This window comes from Triticum aestivum, chromosome 5A (genome assembly GCF_018294505.1).
Source record: "Triticum aestivum cultivar Chinese Spring chromosome 5A, IWGSC CS RefSeq v2.1, whole genome shotgun sequence".
In the NCBI taxonomy this organism is placed as follows: domain Eukaryota; kingdom Viridiplantae; phylum Streptophyta; class Magnoliopsida; order Poales; family Poaceae; genus Triticum; species Triticum aestivum.
In genome coordinates, this window is record NC_057806.1 from 479,687,743 (window position 1) to 479,704,141 (window position 16,399).

At 44.8% G+C, this 16,399-nt stretch overlaps 1 protein-coding gene across 1 annotated transcript; it reads right to left on the reverse strand.

The window, feature by feature from the left end:
- Positions 1-9,563: 9,563 nt before the first annotated feature.
- Positions 9,564-15,875, reverse strand: LOC123107261 (cinnamoyl-CoA reductase 1). The gene is made up of 6 exons (XM_044529256.1): positions 15,629-15,875; positions 12,587-12,756; positions 10,615-10,803; positions 10,363-10,525; positions 10,059-10,248; positions 9,564-9,958 (listed from the first exon to the last, which is right to left on the reverse strand). Exons 1-6 carry the CDS (start codon positions 15,759-15,761, stop codon positions 9,766-9,768), a joined length of 1,038 nt encoding a protein of 345 aa, XP_044385191.1. The 5' UTR covers positions 15,762-15,875; the 3' UTR covers positions 9,564-9,765.
- Positions 15,876-16,399: the final 524 nt, after the last annotated feature.

Here is a 16,399-nt window from a genome sequence, read left to right on the forward strand (position 1 = left end):
TCCAAAGTCACTAATAGCGGAGAACGAACGAAGAGATTATGGTAGGGTACGAAACCACCTCAAAGTTATTCTTTCCAATCAATCCGTTGGGCTATTCCAATAAGTGTCACAAACAACTCTAGAGTTCGTACTAGAATAACACCTTAAGACACAAATCAACCAAAACCCTAATGTCACCTAGATACTCCAATGTCACCTCAAGTATCCGTGGGTATGATTATACGATATGCATCACACAATCTCAGATTCATCTATTCAACCAACACATAGAACCTCAAAGAGTGCCCCAAAGTTTCTACCGGAGAATCACGACGAAAATGTGTGCCAACCCCTATGCATAGGTTCATGGGCGGAACCCGCAAGTTGATCACCAAAACATACATCAAGTGAATCACATGATATCCCATTGTCACCACAGATACGCACGGCAAGACATACATCAAGTGTTCTCAAATCTTTAAAGACTCAATCCGATAAGATAACTTCAAAGGGGAAACTCAATCCATTACAAGAGAGTAGAGGGGGGAAGAAACATCATAGGATCCAAATATAATAGCAAAGCTCGCGATACATCAAGATCGTATCACCTCAAGAACACGAGAGAGAGAGAGAGAGAGAGAGAGAGAGATCAAACACATAACTACTGGTGCATACCCTCAGCCCCGAGGGAGAACTACTCCCTCCTCGTCATGGAGAGCACCGGGATGATGAAGATGGCCACCGGAGAGGGATTGCCCTCTCCGGCAGGGTGCCGGAATGGGTCTAGATTGGTTTTCGGTGGCTACGGAGACTTCTGGCGGCGGAACTCCCAATCTATTGTGCTCCCCGATCGTTTTAGGGTATATGGAGATATATAGGCGGAAGAAGTACGTCAGGGGGGCCACGAGGGGCCCACGAGGGTGGAGGGCGCGCCCAGGGGTTTGGCGCGCGCCCCTACCTCTTGGCTTCCACGAAGCTTCCTTGACGTGGACTCCAAGTCTCCCGGGTTGCTTTCCTTCCAAAAATAAGTTCCGTGAAGTTTCAGGTCAATTGGACTCCATTTGATTTTCCTTTTCTGCGATACTCTAAAATAAGGAAAAAACAAAAACTGGCACTGGGCTCTAGGTTAATAGGTTAATCCCTAAAATCATATAAAATAGCATATAAAGGCGTATAAAACATCCAAGATTGATAGTATAATAGCATGAAACAATAAAAAATTATAGATACGTCGGAGACGTATCAGTGTGACGCCCCCGACTCGATTGTGCACTAATCATACACGCAAATGTGCGCGATCAAGATCAGAGACTCATGGGATGATAGCAACTCTAGACACAAATCAAACATAAAGCTTTGTATTAAAAGCCAGGGCCACAAAGGCTCGAATACATAAGTCAGCAGGAGCAACAACATCTGAGTACAGACATAAGTAAACAAGTATGCCTTAAGAAGGCTAAGAAAAACAACGATATCTAGATCGAAAAGGCGCAGGCCTCCTACTTGGGGACTCCTAACTACTCCTAGTCATCGGTGGTCTCCACATAGTAGTAGGCTCCCTCGGCGTAGTAGTCATCGGCGGGATCAGCTGACTCCTTGGCTCCTTCATCTGATCGCAGCAATCAGGTAGAGGGAAAAAGGTAGCAAAGCAACCGTGAGTACTCACCCAAAGTACTCGCAAGATTTACATCAGATCTATACTAAGTATGCATCAGTATCAAAGGAACATGGCTATATCTTTGGACTAAAAATACAGAAATGCCAGAAAAGAAGGGAAGACCTAGCCTATCGAAGACTAGTATCTTGCAACATTACAAGAGTGCGGATTAGTATATTATAAAATAACAAGTATATTTTAGTAACCCCAAGAGATCCTTCCTCAACTCCCTGTGAGAAAGCGATCCCGGATCCATAATATCCTTTTAGTGTCTCAACTATACAGTTCTAGTTGTAGTAGATCGGGATACAACTCCGAGTGTCTGTTACCGTGGACACGGCTATTCCAATAGATCATCTTCCCTGTAGGGGTGCATGCTACCTCTTGAGCATGCGTTGGTTGTCCCTTGAAGAGGAAAGGGTGATGCAGCAAAGTAGCATAAGTATTTCACTTAGTTTTTGAGAACCAAGGTATCAATCCAGTAGGAGACTACACGCAAGTCGCCTAGTACCTGCACAAACAAATAAGAACCTCACAACCAACGCGATAAAGGGGTTGTCAATCCCTTCACGGCCACTTGCAAAAGTGAGATCTGATAAAGATAATAAGATAAATATTTTTGGTATTTTTGTTGTATAGATTGAAAATAAATATTGCAAAATAAATAGTAAACTAGAATTGTAGATCGGAAACTTATATGATGTAAAGTAGACCCGGGGGCCATAGGTTTCACTAGTGGCTTCTCTCAAGATAGCATATATTACGGTGGGTGAACAAATTACTGCCGAGCAATTGATAGAAAAGTGCATAGTTATGATGATATCTAGGCATGATCATGCACATAGGTATCACGTCCATGTCAAGTAGACCTAAACGATTCTGCATCTACTACTATTACTCCACACATCGACCGCTATCCAGCATGCATCTAGAGTATTAAGTTCATAAGAACAGAGTAACGCATTAGGCAAGATGACATGATGTAGATGGATAAACTAAAACAATATGAACCCCATCTTTTTATCCTCGATGGCAACAATGCAATACGTACCTTGCTGCCCCTACTGTCACTGGGAAAGGACACCGCAAGATTGAACCCAAAGCTAAGCACTTCTCCCATTGCAAGAAAGATCAATCTAGTAGGCCAAACCAAACTGATAATTCGAAGAGACTTGCAAAGATATCAAATCATGCATATAACAATTCAGAGAAGAATCAAATATTGTTCATAGATAATCTTAATCATAAACCCACAATTCATCGGATCTCGGCAAACACATCGCAAAAAGAATTACATCGAATAGATCTCCAAGAACATCGAGGAAAACTTTGTATTGAGAACCAAAGAGAGAGAGAGAGAGAGAGAGAGAGAGAGAGAGAGAGAAAGAGAAGAGGCTATCTAGCTAATAACCATAGACCTGAAGGTCTATGGTAAACTACTCACACATCATCGGAGATGCTATGGTGTTGATGTAGAAGCCCTCCGTGATTGAATCCCCCTCTGGCAAATCGCCGAAAAAGGTCCCTAGATGGGATCTCACGGGTACAGAAGGTTGCGGCGGTGGAAAAGTGGTTTCGTGGCTCTCCTGGATGTTTTCAGGGTATAAGTGTATATATAGACGAAGGAAGTAGGTCGGTGGAGCTACGAGGGGCCCACGAGGGCGGGGGCGCGCCGCCCTACCTCGTGGCCGCCTCGTTGCTTCCTTGACCTCCACTCCAAGTCTTCTGGATTGCGTTTGTTCCAAAAAAAGATCCTCGCGAAGGTTTCATTCCGTTTGGATTCCGTTTGATATTCCTTTTCTGCGAAACACTGAAATAGGCAAAAAACAGCAACTAGCACCGGGCCTCCGGTTAATAGGTTAGTCCAAAAAATAATATAAAAATGCATATTAAAGCCTATTAAACATCCAAAACAGATAATATAATAGCATGTAACAATTAAAAATTATAGATACGTTGGAGACGTATCAGCATCCCCAAGCTTAATTCATGCTCGTCCTCGAGTAGGTAAATGATAAAAATAGAATTTTTGATGTGGAATGCTACCTAACATAATTTTCAATGTAATTTTCTTTATTGTGGCATGAAATATTCATATCCGAAATATTCAAGACAAAAGTTTAATATTGACATAAAAATAATAATACTTCAAGCATACTAATAAAGCAATCATGTCTTCTCAAAATAACATGGCCAAAGAAAGTTATCCCTACAAAATCATATAGTCTGGCTATGCTCTATCTTCATGACACAAAATATTTAAATCATGCACAAACCCGATGACAAGCCAAGAAATTGTTTCATACTTTTGATGTTCTCAAACTTTTTCAATCTTCATGCAATACATGAGCATGAGCCATGGACATAGCACTATAGGTGGAATAGAATGGTGGTTGTGGAGAAGACAAAAAGGAGAAGATAGTCTCACATCAACTAGGCGTATCAACGGGCTATCGATATGCCCATCAATAGATATCAATGTGAGTGAGTAGGGATTGCCATGCAACAGATGCACTAGAGCTATAAGTGTATGAAAGCTCAACAAAAGAAACTAAGTGGGTGTGCATCCAACTCGCTTTCTCATGAAGACCTAGGCATTTTGAGGAAGCCCATCATTGGAATATACAAGCCAAGTTCTAAAATGAAAAATTCCCACTAGTATATGAAAGTGACAAAATAAGAGACTCTCTATCATGAAAATCATGGTGCTACTTTGAAGCACAAGTGTGGAAAAAGGATAGTAACATTGCCCCTTCTTTTTTTCTCTCATTTTTTTATTTCGGCCTTTTTTCTCTTTTTATGGCCTCTTTTTTTTTTTGTCCGGAATCTCATCCCGACTTGTGGGGGAATCATAGTCTCCGTCATCCTTTCCTCACATGGGACAATGCTCTAATAATGATGATCACCACACTTTTATTTACCTACAACTCAAGAATTATAACGATACTTAGAACAAAATATGACTCTATGTGAATGCCTCCGGCAGTGTACCGGGATATTAAATGAATCAAGAGTGACATGTATGACAATGACGAAGCATGTCATAATAAATGAAATGGTGGAAAGTTGCATGACAATATATCTCGGAATGGCTATGGAAATGCCATAATAGGTAGGTATGGTGGCTGTTTTGGGGTAGGTATATGGTGGGTCTATGGTACCGGTGAAAGTTGTGCGGTACTAGAGAGGCTAGCAATGGTGGAAGGGTGAGAGTGCGTATAATCCATGGACTCAACATTAGTCATAAAGAAATCACATACTTATTGCAAAAATTTATTAGTTATCGAAACAAAGTACTACGCGCATGCTCCTAGGGGGTAGATTGGTAGGAAAAGACCATAGCTCGTCCCCGACCACCACTCGTAAGGAAGACAATCAATAAATAAATCATGCTCCGACTTCATCACATAACGGTTCACCATACGTGCATGCTACGGGAATCACAAACTTTAACACAAGTATCTCTCAAATTCACAACTACTCAACTAGCTTGACTCTAATATTACCATCTTCATATCTCAAAACAATCATCAAGTATCAAACTTCTCATAGTATGCAATGCACTTTATATGAAAGTTTTTATTATACCCATCTTGGGTGCCTATCATATTAGGACTAATTTCATAATCAAAACAAATTACCATGTTGTTCTAAAAGACTCTCAAAATAATATGAGAGATCAATAATTTCTATAAAATAAAATCACCACCGTGCTCTAAAAATATATAAGTGAAGAACTAGAGCAAAATTATCTAGTTCAAAAGATATAAGTGAAGCACATAGAGTATTTTAATAAATTCCGATTCATGTGTGTCTCTCCAAAAGGGTGTGTACGGCAAGGATGATTGTGGTAAACTAAAAAGCAAAGACTCAAATCATACAAGACGCTCCAAGCAAAACACATAGCATGTGGTGAATAAAAATATAGCCTCAAGTAAAGTTACCGATAGATGAAGACGAAAGAGGGAATGCCTTCCGGGGCATCCCCAAGCTTAGGCTTTTGGTTGTCCTTGAATTTTACCTTGGGGTGCCTTGGGCATCCCCAAGCTTAGGCTCTTGCCACTCCTTATTCCAAAATCCATCAAATATTTACCCAAAAACTTGAAAACTTCACAACACAAAACTCAACAGAAAATCTCATGAGCTCCGTTAGTATAAGAAAACAAACCAGCACTTTAAGGTACTGTAATCAACTCATTCTTTATTTATATTGGTGTTAAACCTACTGTATTACAACTTCTCTATGGTTCATACCTAATACGTCTCCGTCGTATCTACTTTTCCAAACACTTTTTGCCCTTGTTTTGGACTCTAACTTGCACGATTTGAATGGAACTGACCTAAACTGACATTGTTTTCAGCAGAATTGCCATGGTGTTATTTTTGTGAAGAAATAAAAGTTCTCGGAATGACCTAAAGATCAATGGAGATTATTTTTGGAATATATAAAAAATACTGGCGAAAAGATCCACGTCAGGAGGCCCACACCCTGTCCACAAGGGTGGGGGGCGCGCCCCCCTGCCTCGTGGGCCCCCTGATGCTCCACCAATGTTCATCCTGACTCCATATATTCACGTTTGGGGAGAAAAAAATAAGGAAGAAGGATTCATCGCGTTTACGATAAGGAGCCGCCGCCAAGCCCTAAACTCTCTCCGGAGGGCTGATCTGGAGTCCGTTCGGGGCTCCGGAGAGGGGAATCTGTCGCCATCGTCATCATCAACCTTCCTCCATCACCAATTTTATGATGCTCACCGCCGCACGTGAGTAATTCCATCATAGGCTTGCTGAACGATGATGGGTTGGATGATATTTATCATGTAATCGAGTTAGTTTTGTTAGGATTTGATCCCTATTATCCACTATGTTCTGAGATTGATGTTGTTGTGACTTTGCTATGCTTAATGCTTGTCACTAGGGCCCGAGTGCCATGATTTCAGATCTGAACCTATTATGTTTTCATGAATATATGTGAGTTCTTGATCCTATCTTGCAAGTCTATAGTCACCTATTATGTGTTATGATTCGTTAACCCAGAAGTGACAATAATCGGGATACTTACCGGTGATGACCGTAGTTTGAGAAGTTCATGTATTCACTATGTGTTAATGCTTTGGTCCGGTACTCTATTAAAAGGAGGCCTTAATATCCCTTAGTTTCCAATAGGACCCCGCTGCCACGGGAGGGTAGGAAAAAAGATGTCATGCAAGTTATTTTCCATAAGCACGTATGACTATATTCGGAATACATGCCTACATTACATTGATGAACTGGAGCTAGTTCTGTGTCACTCTATGTTATAACGGTTGCATGATTGATCGCATCCGACATAATTATCCATCACTGATCCATTGCCTACGAGCTTTTCATATATTGTTCTTCGCTTATTTACTTTTCATTGCTACTGTTACACTCACTATAAAACCAAAAATATTACTTCTGCTACCGTTACCACTACTATCATATTACTTTGCTACTAAATACCTTGCTGCAAATATTAAGTTTTCAGGTGTGGTTGAATTGACAACTCAGCTGCTAATACTTGAGAATATTCTTTGGCACCCCTTGTGTCGAATCAATAAATTTGGATTGAATACTCTACCCTCAAAAACTGTTGCGATCACCTATACTTGTGGGTTATCAATACCCCTCGATACTAGCCATAGATTCATCAAAATAAGCAAACAACACAAGAAAAACAGAATCTGTCAAAAAAGGAACAGTCTGTAGCAATCTGTAGGTTCCGAATACTTCTGTAACTCCAAAAATCCTGAGAAATTAGGACATCCTAAATAATTTTTATATTGATCTACTGCAGTTGGAATCGGTATTTTATCGCTCTCTGGTAAAAATGAAAATTATTCTCGTGAGCGCATACTTTCTATTTTTTACAGCAAGATCAAATAACAATCACCCAAGAAGATCCTAAAGGCTTTACTTGGCACAAACACTAATTAAAACATAAAAACACAATCATAACAGAGGATAGATGATTTATTTATTACTAAACAGGAACAAAAAAGCAAGGAACAAAAATAAAATTGGGTTGCCTCCCAACAAGCGCTATCGTTTTACGCCCTTAGCTAGGCATAAAAGCAAGAATAGATCTAGGTATTGCCATCTTTGGTGTTGGGAAAGAGAAGAGAAAATTTCTTATCTATAGCATTTATCCTTCTATTTTGAGAAAGCACATGGCCATTAATGATGGAAAAAAGATTACGGACACTACGAAAATTTGCATCTAAGCTACCCTTCATCTCTTTGATAATTTCATTTTGATAAAAGCACAAAAGAGAGGTGAATTCAACCCTCTCACTCATGGGGTGCCCAAATATAATTTTCATATTTTCACAGGTATCCATGGCATCCCCCTCAAGAAAACCTTCTTCAAAAATAAAATCTAGAACTTTCTTGAACGAAGAGGGTAAGCCAAGATAAAAGCTTTTTAGGTATATCTCAATTTGATATTGGGGCACATAGCTAGCTCGGATCCTTAATAATCTATCCCAAGCATCTTTCAAAGACTCATCAAGCAAATAACGAAAAATGCCGGGATCATCTTCATCGAAATTATCCAAACTCTCATTGATAACCCCGATAGGTCTTTCCATAACATCATTATTTATGAGCTTAGAAAGGACATAGGGTCTATCCAAAGTACTAGAACTTGGGAGAGAACCCTTACCCCTTTTCGATTCGGCCATGGTGAAAGAAAGGCAAACGGGAAAGAGACGAATAAAATGGCAAGGGTGAAATGGGGGAGAGGAAAACGAGAGACAAATGGCAAATAATGTAATGTGAGGGATAAGAGTTTGTGAAGGATACCTGGTATGTCTTGACTTGAGCGTAGATCTCCCCGGCAACGGCGCCAGAAATCCTTCTTGCTACCTCTTGAGCATGCGTTGGTTTTCCCTTGAAGAGGAAAGGGTGATACAACAAAGTAGCGTAAGTATTTCCCTCCGTTTTTGAGAACCAAGATATCAATCCAGTAGGAGACTGCACGCAAGTCGCCTAGTACCTGCACAAACAAATAAGAACCTCGCAACCAACGCGATAAAGGGGTTGTCAATCTCTTCACGGACACTTGCAAAAGTGAGATCTGATAAAGATAATAAGATAAATATTTTTAGTATTTTTGTTGTATAGATTGAAAATAAAGATTGCAAAATAAATAGTAAACTAGAATTGTAGATCGAAAACTTATATGATGTAAAGTAGACCCGGGGGCCATAGGTTTCACTAGTGGCTTCTCACAAGATAGCATATATTACGATGGATGAATAAATTACTGCCGAGCAATTGATAGAAAAGCGCATAGTTATGATGATATCTAGGCATGATCATGAACATAGGCATCACGTCCATGTCAAGTAGACCGAAACGATTCTGCATCTACTACTATTACTCCACACATCGACTGCTATCCAGCATATATATAGAGTATTAAGTTCATAAAAACAGAGTAACGCATTAGGCAAGATGACATGATGTAGTTTCAATTGTGCCATACAAGTTTCAAAAAATACAAATTCTAATAAAATTCTAAACTAGCAAAATGCATGAGCCACCTGCTAGTTATTCAAGAAATAATTATAGATTACTAAGAAATAGGTTCATCTTATTGTTGTGTGTCTTACATGTTGGTTTGTTCATACACTTCATGTATGGTATCATGTATTGAACCTATCTATGGGGCATTGGAGCCCGAACTTGCGGAGGCTCTGGCTTTATGAAAAGCTGTGTATCTGGCCCGTGAAGAACAATTCTCCAAAGTGATATTTTCCTCAAATTGCCAGTCGCTGGTTACTAGGATTAATTCAAGTATCTTTGACAGTTCCTCCATTGGTACTATGGTCAATGATATAAAGTTTACTTCAAGGAGCTTTGTGTTTGTGGTGTTCAAGCATGTTCGTCGGCAAGTGAATACAGTTGCTCATCTGTTAGCCAAGTCTTGTAAAAATTTGTCTAGTATTGTTGTTTTTCATTCTACTCCGGAGTGTATTCGGGAGACCCTTTGTAACTTTGTCTAAGTGTCTAATAAAGCTGACGTTCTATCAAAAAAATAGATAGCAACAATAGAGGAGCAACACCGTACATGCTCTCCCAAACTTCTTCAAATTCTTTCTTTGACGCTAGATATTGTTGAAAAGAGGGGGGAAGCGGCAGGGCGCATCATCAGCATCGATGCCCTCAAGAAACCCGGCCTCCTGGCAGAACTCGATGGTGTCTGCTATCGTGTCCCTCAGCGGCCGGTGGCTCCACCCCAGCTTCTCCAGCTTTTCAGAGGTCATTGGAGCCGGGTGATCCATGTCATATATGCTCTCCCTGCCAAATGCCGACCGATCAGATTGTCAGTTAATCCTAGACAACAACTACAACAACATATGATGAATCATCACGGGATTAATTAGGATAGAACTCCTACTCAGATATGTAGGGGCACCCAGGGTACATGATCTTGAGCAAACGTAGCAGTTCCCGGACGGTGATGAAGTGTGGCGCGCAGATGTGCTGGCCGGCGGCTCCGGGCGTCTCGTAGAGCAGGAGCAGTGCATCGGCGACGTCGCGAACGTCGACGATGTGCCACAGCTTGTCCCTCACCTGATCAGGGCCTCCTGCATGCACACGTCGAAAACATCGTGAATAGATCAAGAGCAGGGAATGCACGTACTATCGCTGCTTGTTAGGTGAACTCAAATGTGTGAAGTGAAGACGGCTATAGCTAAAACCTTTGAGCAAGTAGATGAGGAACTGGCTACTCGCGTTGACGGTCGGCTGGAGCAGGGGGCCAAACACCAGTGCAGGGTTCAGTGTCACCACGTCGAGCCCGGTTTCACGCCCGTACTCCAGCGCCGCCGCTTCTGCCGCGATCTTGGCAACAGGGTACCAGCTCTGCAAATACATGGTGCAAAATGGTGTCGTCGTGTTTGGATAGAAAAATATACGGTACCACACGTTGTCTCTTAAGTTGTTATTATTACCTCATTGCTCCTACAGAATTCTGTGTCTGACCAACAGCTCTCGTCTCTGATCTTGCCTTGGGGCCAGTCTTTGGGGTTGATCTCCACAGCAACCATGGATGACACGACGACCACTCGTCGGACATTTGCGGCGGAGGCGGCCTTGAGCACGTTCGTGGTGCCGGTAACAGCAGGGCCCAACATTTGTAGCTGCACCATTATGTGTACATGTTAGATATGATTCCACATTATTATCATTTTTTTTGTTTTTCTTAATAATTACTATCTCTGCAAAGAAATATAAGATTTTTTTTGCGGGAAGCAAAGAAATATAAGATTGTTTAGATTACTATAAAGTAGTGATCTAAGAGCATTTCTAGCCCCTCCTTATTGTCCTACCCTTACAAAAGGCCAAAGGAGGTATGTCGTCGGGTCAAAGTCTTTGACCGTTATTTGGTACAGTTACTGATGTGTGGGACACCCGTTGCGGGCCCATCTATCAGTGGTTGCGCGGTCGTAGATTCCTCCATTGCGCATGTATCGACGCGTGGTGGTACACCCCTTGTGGGCTCAGTGGCTGCGCAGCCATAGGTGGCTCCATTGCGCATGTACTGACACATGGGACACCCCTTGCAGGCCCACCCGCCAGTGGCTGCGCGGGTCGTCGTCGCCGTCATTCATGGTGGTGCCGCTCTCCGATGCGTGCGAAATGTAACCCGACAGGCGGATGAGGAGGCACTCCTCCTTCGCGTGGCGGGCGCCCTTGGCGGCGGTGGCCTCCTTCTCTCGTGTGAGGCGCTCTGACTCCTCAAGACCGAGGCGGGGCACCTTCACGTTCTTGCATCGAAGGCGCCACACATCGGGCTCTGCCGTGGTCAACGACCTTCGCATGACCTCGCAGAGGAGTGCCTCCTCTGGGTCGACGGGATGGAGCGCTCTCGCTGGTGAGAAGAGCCAGTCTCCCTCGCGGCCGCCGCCAGTTGTCGCTCGCCCAGGCTGCCTTCTCCGACTCCGGCAAGCGCATCCGCATGGGAGCCACGGGCATGAGCACCCACCGCTGCCCGGGCAGTGCTAGTGCTGGAGGGAAAGGGGGACCCTGGTCTGGATCTGGAGCGGTGCGGAGCTGGAAGGATGGGCGCGGCCCGCCTTCCGCTGGCGGGACATAGGGGAGCTCATTGCAAACGCAACTGAGCTCGAGCTCCCACCGGTGTCCACGCACAAGCGCTGGATGGGATCGTCATTGCACCCAATATGAAGACGCGGAGTGCGAGCCCTTCCTCGTTTTCCGCGTCGCTGCTAGATCCGTCGGATTCCTCCTTCATGAGACCTTCTTAGACCATGGGATCGTCATTGCTGCCAGAGTCCTGGCCGCAGTTGGCCATGGCGGATGGGAGGGGAAGGGTCAGGGAGGAATCGGAGGAGCCGAGGGAAGCAGATGAGACGAGTATGGACTGGGAAAGTAGGTTTGACTAGGGTTTCGTCCTATTGGGTGCGGATTTTGTGGGGCGACGCGGGCCATAGCAGGCGGGCATGTCCAGACGTCTTCATATCCGCCCCAGATTTGGGCCTGATATGAGAAGTGCCGGTTAGTCCTGGCGTTTGGACCGGCTCTTGGGGAAGCCAGTTGGGTGGCGTTTTTGTGTCCAGACACTGATCGGGCATCCTGTCAGGACGTTTGGGGCAGGTGTATCGGGATCCTGTTTTAGATGCTCTAAAGTGCTCATATTAAACTCATTTCTTTGTTCAAGCTAAGAAATGAATTGATCTGGAGCGGCTCAAGAGCCTCGAGGTTTTGGTTTCGCCAATAGAGTATGGATGGAAGAACTAACAGAACTAACATCGTCCCTTAGATCTCATAACAGAACTAACGGCTCCTTTAATTTTGGAAATTTCTCTTTTCTTAGTTAATGGATGGAAGAGAACATCTCTACCAGCCTTTGCACGGCTGTACCCGTTGGTATACGTCCCAAACAAGGTATGCAACTTTGCTTACCTCTGGATCGGTTAATTCTCCTGAAGGAACAGGAGTCGCCACATGGAAAACTCCACGGCATCCGGAAATGGCAGCTGCCATTGCATCATAGTCAAGGAGATCAGCCTTGAAAAGCTTGAGGTTGCTAGCAGCATTATCTAAGCGCCTTAGATGGGCAGTCTTCTTATCACCTGAAACATCAAGAGAATTGAAACAGGAACGCCTTCATGTATATTGTACCATATTCATATGTCGTCTGATATGTACCAGTTACGATGAACAATTTTCAAATACAGGCTGAACATTTTTTACAAACACGATGATTGTTTCTCAAATACACGAGAACATTTTTAAAATACACGAGGAACAATTTTAAATACACTACTAACAACGTGTATTTCCAAAACACTATTAATTTTTAAACACACCATGAACAATTTAAATACATGATGGACATTTTTAAGACATGGTGAGCATTTTTTGAAATACAGTTTGAATATTTTTTAAAAACATGATGATTATTTTAATACACGACGAACATTTTAAGGAAAACGAATACTTTTTAAATATATGAAGAATACTCTTTTCATACACACGTAGTCCCTTTGTATCAACAGTGTGGGGAACGGCGAGGTAGTTGAGTTACGTGTGGGGAAAGTGCTGTGGGATGAATACAATACTAGCACAGATTCAGGTAACGAGCGCCATGTAGCTCGTCCTCCAATAGATATTCTCGTTATATTTACATCTATAGTATGTCGGAACTGCCGTTTTGGCTTTGGATGTATATACATTTTTTTCTTCTTAAATACACACGAGTGTGCGTATCATTTTTATAAAAAAAAGGGGGAAAGACTTCCCATCCATGGTGTTACAATGTTATTTACACGGCTCACACATCCGCCTTCACACGGAGTAGTTACATGAGGCGATTACTCACCCAACCCCCCACCTTACTAGTCCCGCAAACATTCCATCTAAGTCCCCTTGCAAAAGCTCTGCTTGCCTGCAAGCCCTGCATATACACCCTATCCGCCCCTCTCGCGCTTTTCTTTCAATGCACGCGCCGTTTACCACGTCGCATTCATGTCGACCTAGAGCACGGAGCTGCCGGCGTTGTTGTCGCGATGTGACCGGAGGGAGGAAGGGCGGCGCTGACTGGCGCGACGTCTCGGGAGCCGCTGCTTCTATGCACACGCAGCTTTCTGAGGAACAGACTACGGCCGTTGCGCCGCATTGAAGCGGCCGACCGGCCCTTTGCATGGCCTGGCCACGGCTATATAAGCCGTGCTCCGGCATCATCCACATTGCAATCTATCCTCTTTCTCCTCCTCCCCTTTCCCCGCTCATTTCCCTCGACAACTCCGGCGATGCGCAAGTTCTGGGCGTCGGCGCCAGCATGCGGCGGTTCCGGGGCGGGCTCGAACGGATCGTGGCGACACCGTCCTCGAACTCCGAGGTCGTCGTCCTCATTGGTGGGCGGCTCGTTGGCAAAGGCGGAGATCGTCATCTCCTCCGACAACGAGAAGGACCAGCCATCGCCGCAGCAGCAGCTGTCCGCGCCGACGATGGCGAGCCAGGTGTACGCCGCCACCGACACGGAGTACGAGGAGGAGATGGAGCTGATGCTTCGTCGCTCCATGCTCCACCTCAACAGCCCGGCTCGACCACCGGGGACGCTCCTCTCGTGAAGCCGGAGCCGGCATCCCCTCCTCGCTCTCTGCCATGCAAACACGACGTCCAAATAGGACACCGCGTGAAGGAAAAGCGGCTCTCGCCGCCTCCCCATCACGTGAAGGAGGAGCGGTTCTTGCTGCTGCCCCGACGCTTCATCAAGGATGAGCGCCGCTCGCCGCCGCCCCGGCGCGTCGTCAAGGAGGAGCACCGCGCACCTCCGCCCCTGCTCAGTGCGATCGCGACGAAGGTGCGCGGTCGCATTCTCTACTACCTCGGCAGCGGCGGGCGCGTCGGCAGCTGTTCGTCGTCCCGAAGCGCCCTGACAGTGCAGGAGTATGCCGACAGGGAGCAGCGCCGGCGGGACAGGCACAACGCCGCGCGCCGGTCCAAGTTTGCGGACTCTGACGTCCCACCGCCACACATCGCGGTTGACCTGAACCTGGCATACACCTGGGCCCTGGACCGCTCCGTGATGACGTCGGAGACGTCCAAGCACCGTCTCCGCCACCTCGATGAGGAAATGACCAAGTACAGCGAGGAATGGTCTCTCAGCGAGATCGCTGCCTCCTTCCAAGGACCGCAACCCTCTCCCCAAGCCCACGTCCTCGGTGGCCGCGGCCGCACTGCGAACGACGCAAGAGGAGGCGGAGAGGATCATTCACGAGCGTCGGGCGGTTGCCAGGAAGCCCTGTCACGACGCCGCCACCTTCCACCGCCCGAAGCCCAACTTCGACGACTCCAACGCCAGATCGGGCGAAGATGACGGAGGAGGAGCCGCCTGCCAACCCGGCATGGCCTACGAGATCATCGCCAAGTATAGTGTAATTTAGGATTTTATTTTAAGGTTTTTACTTCATCGGACGAAATATCGTCCGGCTTTATGTACAAATTATCCTAATTTAAATGAAATCCACCGTGTTTATATTAAAATTCGCCAAGTTTGCATGAATTTTGTCCGGTTGGTTCGAATTGTTGTTAAAATGTACTCTTTCCGTCCGAAAATACTTGTCATCAAAAAGAATAAAAAGGGATGTATGAATGGAGTATGCAGCTACGGTTAGATGACAGCCTTCCGCATCCTTGTCGGCGGACCTTCTATCCGCGGAAGAAGATTTACGGGTTGCCGTTATTGTTAGGTAATATTCCATTAGTCTCAAAAAGCTTGTCATAATTTTTTTTAGATATGGATATATCTAGACACATTTTAGTGTTAGATACATCTGAATCTAGATAAATCTAACACAAGCTTTTTGGAACGAAGCTGATATGATTTAGCAATTAATATGATTTAGCGACAAAACTAATATGAAATGGAGGGAGGGAGTACATAAAAACAACTCATATATTTCCATTACATGTCATTATGCATGGAGGATGTGCACGTACCAAGATCGCGGACGGCGCCGTGGACGGTGTAGCCGCGGGAGAGTAGGAGCTTGACGAGCCACGAGGCGATGAACCCGGCGGCGCCGGTCACGCACACCGTCTCCCCTTTCCCTCCCTCCATACGCCCGACCATGGCTGAAGCTGATAGGCTTCGCTCCACACACACACACACACCAGAGCGCGCGAGCCCCACTCACCGTCTGTGGTTGCTGGCGGCAGGAATGCTCAACGACGGGTAATTAGCTACCGGGTCAGGAAAGCAGCCTACTACAAGTACAGGTTAGAGCGAAGTTTGCTGGGCACACGCACGTAGTACGAATCAGCGTTTGTTTATCAGTGCTAATATAATGAAACTTCGGGCGGCCCGTAGATGAGAATCTCGATCTGGAACTCACGTGGAGCTGTTTATGATTTCTGACACGCAAAGATTCAGCATGGAGCACGCCCATGTATAAACTATGGATTTGAAACTCCGGCATTCATGTGCAACTTGACTGCTTTGCGCTCAAATAGCGCACAGATCAACATGCGCTGGCACTATTTTGTACCCATTTCGATCTTCAAAGTTCATACGGTAGGATGTGTGTGTGTGTTTATATAGTGAGTGTATCAAGCGGAGTACAGAGTCTTAGCTTTTAGAATAAAACCCAAGGTCTGATCTTAATTAGTTGTGTCTGATAGTGACTTTGTTGAAGACATTATTTTAAGAGCGCGGATCTTCTCCAGGGTGAACTAAGATTTAGGATCAGACGATGACGGTGTTTTGCATTT

Coding starts and splice junctions, on each gene's coding strand:
- LOC123107261 (XM_044529256.1), bottom strand. CDS start 15,761: ATGGTCGGGCGTATGGAGGGAGGGAAAGGGGAGACGGTGTGCGTGACC. Junction 10,249..10,362: donor CCTCATCTACTTGCTCAAAG/GTTTTAGCTATA, acceptor GTGTGCATGCAG/GAGGCCCTGATCAGGTGAGG. Junction 9,959..10,058: donor GGGTGCCCCTACATATCTGA/GTAGGAGTTCTA, acceptor GGCATTTGGCAG/GGAGAGCATATATGACATGG.